At 40.9% G+C, this 12,636-nt stretch overlaps 1 protein-coding gene across 37 annotated transcripts in view; it reads right to left on the bottom strand.

The window, feature by feature from the left end:
• Window positions 1-12,636, bottom strand: part of R3HDM1 (R3H domain containing 1) — a 125,835-nt gene that overhangs the window by 39,148 nt on the left and 74,051 nt on the right. For all 37 annotated transcript variants that reach the window (XM_015109985.3, XM_028830663.2, XM_015109993.3 and 34 more), the window contains 2 exons: window positions 10,785-10,939; window positions 5,652-5,803 (listed from right to left, as the gene is read on the bottom strand). In XM_015109985.3, the coding sequence (XP_014965471.3) occupies window positions 5,652-5,803; window positions 10,785-10,939 (307 nt within the window). The remainder of the gene's footprint in view (window positions 1-5,651; window positions 5,804-10,784; window positions 10,940-12,636) is intronic.

Raw genomic sequence — 12,636 nt, 5'->3', positions numbered from 1 at the left:
ACTAATGATTCTGTATGGTTTCTTCCAGCTTTCATACTTGCTTTTTGGAGAAGTATCCACTCATTACAATGATCTGGAACAGAGCTCAGAACCAGGTAAGTGCTAAAGGCATTTCGTGAACTATTAAAACGGATGTCACAAATCCCTCAAAGACACCGTAACAATTTATCTTTTTTTGTTTGTTTTAAACATGAGAGCTACCCTTTTAATAAATTTCAAGAGTACAACACAGTATGAGTATAGGCAAAATGTAGTATAGCAGATCTCCAGAGTTCATTCATCTTGCACAAAAGAAATGTTATATCCACTGAAGAGTAACTCTCCACTTCCCCCTCCCTGCAGACCCTGGCAACGATCACTCTACTCTCTGCTTCTACAAGTTCGACTATTTTATTTTATGTATTTTTTGAGACAGTCTCACCCTGTCGCCTAGGCACCTGTGAATGCTGGTTACCTGGTGATGGGGGGTGGAGTAGGGTATGATGATTACCTTTCCCTTTACACATCTCTGTATTGCTTCACTTATATTAACAGCATTATTTGTTTTGTAATTAAAAAAAATTGATGAAAAATTTAAAAAGCATAGAGAGGTTACAGAAACAAAATAAAATTGAGGCCAACAGTTAATGATGTCTATGTACATATACACATGTGCAAGCTGGCCTTTGACATTTAAGAAATATGTTCATTCTGTATAGATTTACCAAGCTCTGACTTTAATGCCAGGCCCTGTTTCAGGTGCTTGAGTGAGTATGTATGTGTGTATGTATGTATTTATTTATTTATGAGACAGAGTATCACTCTGTTGCCCGGCCACCACACCCAGCTGGTGCTTCAGTAATTAGATCAACCCCTGCTTTTCATGTAAATATACTGAAATATGTAGGATAAAATGTAATTTATATAAGCCACTAAGTCTAGATTTCTGAATTGCCTCCATTCATTAGCCCTTAGATGGTAATTCAACTATCTGATTAATAAAAATTACCAATAATTGACATTTTAAGTGATAGTTCCAAGTAAACTTGAAATATTATGGTGATTTGTCTATTAAATATTGCCCAGAAGCAGAAATGACATTTTCTGTGAAGAATGCTGCTATTCTTTAAAAAAATTAATCAATTAATTATGATTTTTTTTTCACCCAAAGAGATCTTTAATGAATTCTGTGTTGTTGGGTTTTTTTTTCTTTTTTTTGAGATGGGGTCTCACTCTGCTGCCCAGGCTGAAGTGCAGTGGTATGATCTTGGCTCACTACAACCTCCACCTCCCAGGTTCAAGTGATTCTCCTGCCTCAGCCTCCCGAGTAGCTGGGATTACAGGCAACCACCACTGCGCCTGGCTAATTTTTGTATTTTTAGTGGAGACAGGGTCTCACCATGTTGACTAGGCTGGTCTCAAACTCCTGACTTCAAGTGATCTGCCTGCCTTGGCCTCCCAAAGTGCAGGGATTACAGGTGTGAGCCACTGCAGCCAGTCAGAGATCTTTAATTATTTCTGTACATGACTTGACTTCCTACCAAGTAACTAGTCCAAAATGTACCAAGATAGAGTCTGACAGAATACACATTCCCTGCGTCATGTACAACCCATTCAATTTCTCACATTGGCACTCTACACCTGGAACAGATCAATGCTAGTTTGTCACATGGTAACCAATCACTACTGTCAGCTTACACCTATCTTATTTCAAGTTTATCTGCCTCATATGAGTCACAGCTCTAAGCTGTGGGTAATTCCAAAGACTTTATTTTATTTTATTTTTTTGAGGCTGAGTCTCCTTCTGTTGCCCAGGCTGAAGTGCTGTGGTGCAATCTGAGCTCACTGCAACCTCTGTCTCCCAGGTTCAAGCAATTCTCCTGCCTCAGCCTCCCGAGTAGCTGGGATTACATGTGCTTGCCACTATGCCTGGCTAATTTTTGTATTTTTAGTAAAGTTGAGGTTTCACCATGTTGGCCAGACTGGTCTTGAATTCCTGATCTCAAGTGATCCACCCGCCTCAGCCTCCCAAAGTGCTGGAATTACAGGTGTGAGCCACTGTGCCCAGCACCAAAGACTTTTAATCAAGATTCACGTTGGAGGTTGTTGGAGAATCTCATCTATCTTTTAATTTCTGTGCTCTAGGCTATCCCTCAGGCCAAGGCTAGCTCTTCAAATTTTTTATTTCCTTTGCGAAGCAGGCCCAGGGACTAAAACCAAGGATCTTTCCAAAGTGTACTCATCAGCACCCATTTGACAGCTTTTGGATTCTGCCCTTATCTTTAAAATAAGGCTCACTATAGAGACAGGAACATAATTATGCTCTCTCACCTGTATCCACACTCTTATGGCCAGCTCTCTCACAAGTCAAGCACACAAAATCTTTTCTGTTTCAAGGGACCGACAAGTCTAACAAACGTGAAAAAGTGTGAAAGCATAAGCCGTCTTAAATAGGTTCTTAAAGGCTTGATATCCTTCCCTCATGAAAGCCCCTCCTCCCAGTATGCAGGCCTACAAAGGATGACTTAGTACCCATCTCTCAGCCTCTGCCTCACACAGAAATGATAACTTTGGTAGTATTCTCTGATAAATAAAAAATTAAACTTTGGTTCAAAAAGTAGATAATTCATGAATTTCCTCACTCCTCATTTCAACCTACTTTAGCACAGATTTCTGCCTCTGACAGTTTGGAAACTGAATTGGCCTTCTAGATCCCAAACTTAGATTTATCAGGGTAAAAAACTCAGATTCGGAGTATTTTTTTCCTTATTTATAAAATTTAAACTCATACAACAAATGGGAAATTTAATGAAATACATATTTCTATTTTCATTGTGCAGTGGTTGTGCCTCAAAGGAGCTGGGACTCAATATGATATAAAATTGCAAGGTTGCCTGAGAGATTCACAATCAATGTGCCATTTAAAAAGCCTGGGCCAGGCCGGGCATGGTGGTTCACACCTGTAATCCCAGCACTTTGGGAGGTCTACACGGGCAGATAACTTGAGGTCAGGAGTTCGAGACCAGTCTGGCCTACATGGTAAACCCCATCTCTATTAAAAAAACAAACAAAAAAAATTAGTGGGGCATGGTAGTGCATACCTGTAATCCCAGATACTTGGGAGGCTGAGGCAGGAGAATCGCCTGAACCCGGGATGCAGAGCGTGCAGTGAGCAGAGCTTACACCACTGCACTCCAGCCTGGGCAACAGAGTTAGACTCCGTCTCAAAAGAAAAAAAAAAAAAAAAAAAAGCCCTCCTCTATCATGCACTGAAACACTGGCAGCCATAACGATGGAAGGAGAGGAAAAATATGTGAGTTCCTCTTGGGGGAGGGTGAGTTCTGATAAACTCAGAACCAAGCCCCCCTTTTCTAGTGCAACAAAGTATGTCAATCCCTTCTCCACCCCCAAATACCATCTGTAACCACAACTGAATGACAACAATTTATTTATTTATTTTTTGCGACGGAGTTTCGCTCTTGTTGCCCAGGCTGGAGTGCAATGGCACCATCTTGGCTCACTGTGACCTCTGCCTCAGCCTCCTGAGTACCTGGGATTACAGGTGCCCACCAACATGCCTGGCTAATTTTTTTTTTTTGAGACGGAGTCTCGCTCTGTCGCCCAAGCTAGAGTGCAGTGGCGCGATCTCTGCTCACTGCAAGCTCCACCCCCCGGGTTCACGCCATTTTCCTGCCTCAGCCTCCCGTGTAGCTGGGACTACAGGCGCCCGCCACCACGCCTGGCTAGTTTTTTTTTTTTTGTAGTTTTAGTAGAGACGGAGTTTCACTGTGTTAGCCAGGATGGTCTGGATCTCCTGACCTTGTGATCCGCCCGTCTCGGCCTCCCAAAGTGCTGGGATTACAGGCTTGAGCCACCGCGCCCGGCCTAATTTTTTGTATTTTTAGTAGAGAGGGGGTTTCACCATGTTGGCTAGGCTGGTCCTGAACTCCTGACCGCCAGTGATCCAATCGCCTCTGCCTCCCAAAGTGCTGGGATTACAGGTGTGAGTCACCATCCCTGGCCTAAAAACCTCTTATAAGTGATGGTAACTTAGGCCCCCATTCTTTAAAGGAGAACAGCTGCCCCTCTGGCAACCTCCCAGGTGAAACAGGCCTAACCTAATCAGCCTGCCAAACTTAACTGGCTTTGTTTGCTTTTAATCGATACTTTTAGCTAATCTTAAAACTCCCACTAGCAAGTCACATGGCCAAGCAATATATAACTAAACTCCCACCATTTTCCTTACAGATAACATTTCTGACTGTGGTTAACTATATAACAGGTATTTAAAGCTGTTTTTCAGGATCCAGGGGGCAACTCATGTCCAATCCAAGCTGGCTGAGATCACGAACCCTTCAACTAGGCCTGCACAGGTGCCCAGAGAGTGACCTTTTAGCATCAGAGGGCCTAAAATTCCACCTTCAGATCATGCTAACCCGATTTTCTCCACACACGTCCTATGAAGAACCATGTAGCTTGATTATGCTTGTGCAGAAACCCCAACTACCTCATCTTTCCAATCTGCCAATCACCTTTCCTACCCATCAATCACATTTTCTCACACTTTAGACCACCCTACTCTCTGTTCTGTAAGTACCCACAAGCCCTATTTTCAGAGGCAGATTTGAGATTTGTTCTCCCATCTCCTTTCACAAGCAGCCTTGTGAATAAAATCTTTTCTCTTTTGCAAACCCACTGTCACAGTGATTGGCTTGCTATATGCAGGCAGAATGGACTTGGTTGGTAACACAGGGATGCCATGAGAATAAATGAACAATGGTTTGGTAATACACTCTGAACAATGAACTAAAGGGACCGAATTCAATGAAAGATTAGTATTTTCAAAACATGGCTTGTCAGAGACATTTCTGCTTATGGAATACTTCATGACTTGCTTTAATATAGAACTACTATCATTTACTTCTCTTATATGCCTTCCCTCCCCTTACTGATGAAAAATAAGCTTCCCAAAGCCTGAAATATTTCAGCAAGATATTTCACTGCTAAAGTTATACACAGGAAATACAATTTTTCCAGACCCCTATAAAAACCTTAAATATTACACTCCCATCTCTGAAGTCTATGGCCAACTGTTACTCCATTTGTGTGAATAACAGAAGATTGGCCTAATTTTTAGGCACAAGAGAGATTTGACTTGCCTTTAGGTTTTATATGGACTGCTTTCCTTGTAATGATTTTACTGAAAGAAATATATATATATTTTTTGGAGACAGAAGTTCACTCTTGTTGCCCAGGCTAGAGTGCAACGCCGCAATCTTGGCTCACTACAACGTCTGCCTCTCAGGTTCAAACGATTCTCCTGCCTTACCCTCCTGAGCAGTTGTCATTACAGGCGTACGCCGCCTCGCCCAGCTAACTTTTGTTTTACTAGTAGAGATGGGGTTTCACCATGTTGGCCAGGCTGGTCTTGAACACCTGACCTCAGGTGATCCACCAGCCTTGGCCTCCCAAAGTGCTGGGATTACAGGCATGAGCCACCGTGTCTGGCCGAAAGAAATATTTTAAAAAGCATATTGTATTATAGTTTTTTCTATTCTACATTAGACAATGGTCTCAAGCAATGTCCCTTAGTCAACTTTAAAACTAGCAACAGACCATAATCCTGGTAAACAATAAGAAGCTGGAAGATTAGGTTACTTAGTCATACTCACCTTAAATTATTTTGTTGACCAGGTGGAATGACACTATAGTAAACAGGCATTCCCGTTGTGGGCATAGATCCTTGATTAGACTGATTAGGGAACATAACAGGCTGTTGATAAGTCTGATGGGGAATTCCTTGAGAACCTTGAGGCAGTGAAACCTAAAATTTGAAAGACAATTTCAAGAGAAAAAGGTTTTTTTTCAAAGGCTTGCAAATGTTTATGTTTTCCACCTCCATAAACTTTATTTTTTTTGAGATGAAGTCTTGCTCTGTTGCCCAGGCTGGAGTGTAGTGGTGCAATCTTGGCTCACTATAAACTCTGCCTCCTAGGTTGAAGCAATTCTCCTCCCTCAGCCTCCTGAGTAGCTGGGACTACGGGCATGTGCCACCATGCCCAGCTAATTTTTGTATTTAAACACCTGTTACATAGTAGAGATGGGGTTTCACCACGTTGGTCAGGCTGGTCTCGAACTTCTGACCTCAAGTGATCTGCCCACTTTGGCTTCCCAAAGTGCTGGGATAACAGGCGTGAGCCACTGTGCCCAGCAGCCTCCATAAACTTTGAAAGCATGAGCAGTCAGAAATAAGCTAACACTGCCAACAGGCTTTCCTGTCAGCCACAGCATTACCACTTTATTTTTTTTTATTTTTATTTTTTTTTTTTTGAGACGGAGTCTTGCTCTGTCGCCCAGGCTGGAGTGCAGTGGCGCAATCTCGGCTCACTGCAAGCTCCGCCTCCCGGGTTCACGCCATTCTCCGGCCTCAGCCTTCCGAGTAGCTGGGACTACAGGCGCCCGCCACTGCGCCCGGCTAATTTTTTCTATTTTTAGTAGAGACGGGGTTTCACCATGGTCTCGATCTCCTGACCTTGTGATCCGCCCGCCTCGGCCTTCCAAAGTGCTGGGATTACAGGCGTGAGCCACCGCGCCCGGCCTACCACTTTATTATGTTAGCTATTGCTTCTGGCTAGCATTTGTAAATGTACGTACTGTAGGCTGGATGCATTGAATTATGAAAAGGTTAAATTATGAAAAAGAAACTTTCCACATAAGGATGGGCATTTGATATAGAAAGAGTAACACAGTTTACCTCAGGTAGAAATAAGTAAAAATCAGGCAGGATGGCAGTGAGATGCAATGGATTAGAAAAAGTGAGAGCTTTGGAGCTTAAGGTACCTACATGTGATATCAGTCATCTAAGTGATATTGGACAAGTGACTATTCTGAGGCTCCTTAGCTTCTTACCAGAAAAAATGGAAACACCACCTCCATTAGAAAGGAGGTATTATTTCCATTATGAGATAGCACAATTAAAGGATCTAGTATAGTAGGCATTCAATAGACAGTGTATCTTTCAATTCTGTTTTCTATATCATCTAAATGAAATCACACGAACACAATTCTGTATTGCCACTCTCCAGTTTCTACAGTTTCTAAGATAGAAACAACACAGGCATAAAAGGTTCTTAATTTACAAATGTACCACAATATTAGAGTTTGATTACAGTGATTTTGTTAAATAAAGCCAATATATATTCAATGGCTTGAAGGATCTTTATTAAAAAAAAAAAAAAAGAAAGCCAGGCTGGGCGCTGTGGCTCACACCTATAATCCCAGCACTTCAGAAGGCTGAGGTGGGCAGATTGCCTGAGCTCAGGAGTTTGAGACCATCCTGAACAACACGGTGAAACCCCGTCTCTGCTAAAATACAAAAATTAGCCGGGAGTGGTGGCGCGTGCCTGTAATCCCAGTTACTCAGGAGGCTGAGGTACAAGAATTGCTTGAACCAGGAGGCAGAGGTTGCAGTGAGTTGAGACTGGGCCACTGCACTCTAGCCTAGGCGACAGAGTGAGACTCTGTCTCAAAAAAAAAAAGCCAATATAACCACTATAACCACTGATGATGATGATGTTAGTAATAGTAATGATAGGAGGGTTAACATTATTGGGTATTTACTGCCATGTTTTAAGTTCTAAGTGCTTTATGTGTATTATCTCATTAAGGCTTCTGAACAATCTAAGAAGGTATTTTTTAGTAGAGATGGCGTTTCACCATGTTGGCCAGGCTGGTCTCAAACTCCTGACGTCAGGTGATCCGCCCACCTCGGCCTCCCACAGTGCTGGGATTACAGGCGTGAACCACTGCACCCAGCCTGAAGGTACTTTTATCATCTATTTTGTAGATGGCTAAATAGATGGCATGAGTTTGAATCCTGACTTTCCCACTTACTAGCTGTAAGACCTTAGATTAGTAAGTAGAAAAGTCAGAATTCAAACCTTGTGGCTCCAGAAACTCAGTTCTAGAATCACTTCACTGTTCTCTATACCTGGCTCTATGATTTAAAAGGTAATGATTGGCCGGGTGCAGTGGCTCATGCCTGTAATCCCAGCACTTTGGGAGGTGGAGGAGGGTAGATCACTTGAGGTCAGGAGTTCCAGACCAGCCTGGCCAACATGGTAAAACACCATCTCTACTAAAAATACAAAAATTAGCCAGGTGTGCTGGCACACGCCTGTAATCCCAGCTACTTGGGAGGCTGAAGCAAGAGAATCACTTGAGCCTGGGAGGCAGAGGTTGTGTGAGCCAAGATCGCGCCACTGCACTCCAGCTTGTGTGACAGAACAAGACTCTATCTCAAAAACAAAGAGAAGGAGGGAGGGAGGAAGCGGGAGAGAGAAGGAGAGAGAGCGAGCGAGATAGAGTGAGCAAGCGACCACTATTAGAGAAATGTACAGGCATAGAATGCACTGGAGGGAAAGTCAGAGTTCAAATCCATATCCTCTGGCTCAGGAGGTGTAGGACAGATGACTTTTCTGGCTTATTTTTTAGATGACAGTTTATCACTACCCAGCTTGATTACCAAATGTAGTAGGAGTCATACTTTAAAGCAGATGACTATTATTGATAGCTGGCTAGAGCAATACTTCCTACAATCATTGAGCCAATGTGAGAATTACATTAAATACAATGAGAAAATAATGTTAAAATGTAAAAATGTATGCTGTAGAAATTATGACCACTACCTTAGCTCTGGAATGGTTTCAATACCCAGTCAATTAAAAAAAAAACTACACTAATTAGGCTGTGATTTGTTTAAAAATGACATTTCTCTTACTAGATGTAAGCCCCCAAAGATTAAGGGCAGATCTTACATGCTCAACTCTGTATTGGATTAGATACTATAACCAGAGTCTTTCAGGAGGGAAGGCTTCTGGCTTGGTGCCAATCCTGTTTAATGCTTAACTATGGGGAAACAGACAAAGGGCAGGCTCATGTGCCTAGGCTCAAGGATGGAGGATAAGGGGTCAGAAGCATGGGGGATGTGAGAGAAAATGAAGATGGAAAACCCAGTTTTCATGATGTATCTTTTCTTTCTTTTGTAGATGTGTTCTATGGTCAAGGGTCCTCAAAACTGGACATACACTTGGGGCTCAACAACATTTGACAATCTCACATTTCACACTTTAATTTCAACTTTCTGAAATTATATGGAATATGCTTGCACCTTTGCTTATACTCTTCTTCATTCTCAGAATGTCATCTTACCCAATTTATGCCCATCATTTTTTTTGAAGAGCTAAAGGTTTCTAACTTCCCAGAAGGCTTCAAATCAAGTCCTTAACCTGTTCATTGCTGTATTTCATGCTGATCCTCAGTTACTAATCTGTACACTATCACCAATCTGTTTTTACATGTGTTTAGATAAAACACATAAAATATGTGTATTTTATCTTCCCAACTAGGCTATTCCCCATCTTCCCAACTAGGCTATTCTCTCCTTGTTGAGACAAATGAAAGTGGTCTTTGGAGTTCTCTCTCTCTCTCTTTTTGTGACTGAGTCTCTCTCTGTCACCCAGACCGGAATGCAGTGGTGCAATCGGAATGCAGTGGCGCAATCTCAGCTCACTGCAACCTTTGCTTCCCGGGTTCAAGTGATTCTCCTGCCTCAGCCTTCTGAGTAGCTGACATTACAGGCGCCTGCCACCACGGCTGGCTAATTTTTGTATTTTTCATAGAAATGGGGTTTCACTATGTTGGCCAGGATGGTCTCACCCTCCTGACCTCAAATGATCCAGCTACCTTGGCCTCCCAAAGTGCTAGGATTAACAGACATGAGCCAGCGCACCTGGTCCTGGCCTGGAGTTCTTAAAATCAGACTCAGCTATGAAAAACAATGAGGCTAATAAAATAAACCCTCTTGTAAGTCACTCCATAAAGATAAAGGAAGGTAAAACAAATTTTTGAAAAATGTGTCATATTATATTGAAGACACGTGCTTATTTATGAAATAATAGGTATTTCTGCTTTAGAACTATAAATTAAAATCTGTAACATTTTGTTTTTATTTCTGAGATGGAGTCTCCCTGTTGCCCAGGCTGGAGTGCAGTGGTAGCTCACTGCAACCTCCACTTCCTGGGTTTAAGCAATTCTCCTGCCTCAGCCTCCCGAGTAGCTGGAATTATAGGCCCTGCCACCTTGCCCAGCTATTTTTTGTATTTTTAGTAGAAACAGGGTTTCACCATGTTGGCCAAGCTGACCTCGAACTCTTGACCTCAAGTAATCTGCCTGCCTATACCTCTCAAAATGCTGGGATTACAGGTGTGAGTCACTGTGCCCGGCCTAAAATCTGTAACATTTTAAAATATGAGACATATCATTGCTTTTTGGGATGGAGAGGAAGGAAAAAAATCAGTCACAGCACAGGAAACTGCACATATTTTCCTATTCTATAACTACAGATTCAAGGTATATGCTGTATCTCTATTTCAAATACTGACCGCCAACCTCTATTTTCCCTCCTATTTCTCTCTCCCAGCAACGAGGACTTTCTAAAGAGCTGAGGAATAGAATAAGACATTTGCTCATCTACCTGTATTGCTGGAAACATAAGACAATGCCAGACAATATTTACTTGCCAATACCCATGTGTTGCAGATCCTAAACATTAATAAATGAATACTGCAATAAAATGAGGATAAAACAAAGCTGCTATAACTAATAAAACTCTTAAGACTATAAAGTTGTATATTACAGAATTGTTTTTCCTCTATTAAAAGGAGAGCATAGAAGATGTATTGTAGTTGTGCACTTAATTTATTCAAAATCATCTCTACCTAAAGTACATAAAAGAGACACTGTACCTGATATGTTGGCACTGAAGTATAGGGGATGACTACTCCTTGAATCTGATTTCCAATGCTGTTGGGTTGGCCACTGACTAGGCTCTGACTCTGGGGTTGCTGAACTCCAACTATTCCTTGGTAGTTTTGCTGCTGGTTGGGTATAACTTGAAAACCTGTAATGGCACAAGGAGTTAAATCCTGCTCTGAATTCATTTCATCTAATAAGATTTAAAAAAAAATTTAAGCAAGTACTTTTATGCTCTAAAACGCTAAAATTTTGATTACATGGTAAATCCCTAAAACCATCTATTATGAAATAACATTTTAGCCCAAGTTACCTACATTCCCTCACTAAAATATATTGAAATAAAATCTGCCTACAAAGATTTCTTCTACAATTGCAAAGATTATAGAGTCACACACTTAGATAACATAGAACAATTACTATTCAGTTACATATTGCAATCTATTATGACAACTAGTTTCTCAGGACCAGGAGCTGCTACATAACATGAGCCCAGAGTAAATGGAAAATATGTAGGGCCCCTTGTTAAAAACAAAAACAAAAACAAACAAACAAACAACAAAAAAAACTATTAAGAATTTCAAGTTGGTAATAACAGAATATTAACACAAGCATGGGGCTCTATGCATCTGCAGAGGTTCCATTCCCATGAAACTGTTCCTGCTGGGGATTTAAAAAAAAGGCAGGGGAGAGAACCACTTTTGAATGTGTCAAAGACACAGACAAATGGAGTTATACAGTAATTTTTTAGATTATTTCTTCACTGTTTGATTAAGGTCACTTGACAGATCATTAAACAAACCAAGTAATCTGCTCAAGGTCACAAAGCAAACACCTAAACTGACTGTTGGTAATTTAAGTGGTAAGTTAAGTGCACAAATTTACTTTTATCAAGTAAACTTTTTTACTTAACAAGAATCTACAATGATAAGCTCTAAGTAGTGAATATGAATTGTATTTTGTCTCCTGATCCTAAAAGGATTCTTTTAGGTATACTAATTAGCTAAAGACTCATGTAATTTACTAGATGCTAACCCCCAAAGTTTTTATTTTTTATTTTTTAAAGAACTAGATAAAAACAATCATCTAGCTTCAGAGTATTGAAAAGTTTTTACAAAGATGAACTGAACTAGAACACCACCTATACAGACTTCAACAGCTAAAGTGCAATGAAATTGTTTCCCTGATAACACCATAAATACATTTTGTTATCAGTTTTCATTTACATCCTCACTAATTTCTAAAGTAACAGAAATGGCAATTTCAAGTATTGATTATAGACAGCAGCATCACTGTAGTTGTCTGGTAGCCTTAATAATTCTGCTCAAGGACCCAACAATTGAATAAAATCTAGCATCCATCTTCTCTAAAAATTTAACTACAAAGTATATCCTGTAACAAAGCAACACATTAAAATTAAGAAACTAAAAATCTTGGCCAGGTGTGGTGGTTCATACCTATAATCCCAGCACTTTGGGAGATGGATGGATTGGGGGGATGGAGGTGGGTAAGCTCAGGAGTTCGAGACCAGCCTGGGCAACACGGCCAAATCTTGTCTCCACAAAAAAAATACAAGATAGCGCCACTGCACTCCAGCCTAAGCGACAGCATAAGACCCTGTCTCAAAAAACAAACAAACAAAACCAACCAACCAAACAAAAAACCCCCAAAACACAGAAAAAAAAAACAAAACCAAAGTAAAAATTCAGTTATAGTGAATCCCTTAACAGTGAAGGGTTTTTGTAAAATGATGTTATTTCTATGGCAACAGTACTTTATGGCCATGTTTCCAATGACTTCCTTCTCACCAATTTAACTTTGTACAAAAAAAATGTGTATTTTAGT

The sequence above is a fragment of the Macaca mulatta genome, chromosome 12 (genome assembly GCF_049350105.2).
Source record: "Macaca mulatta isolate MMU2019108-1 chromosome 12, T2T-MMU8v2.0, whole genome shotgun sequence".
In the NCBI taxonomy this organism is placed as follows: domain Eukaryota; kingdom Metazoa; phylum Chordata; class Mammalia; order Primates; family Cercopithecidae; genus Macaca; species Macaca mulatta.
The sequence above is the reverse complement of the archived record's forward strand: the minus strand, read 5'-3'. Positions and strand labels throughout refer to the sequence as shown.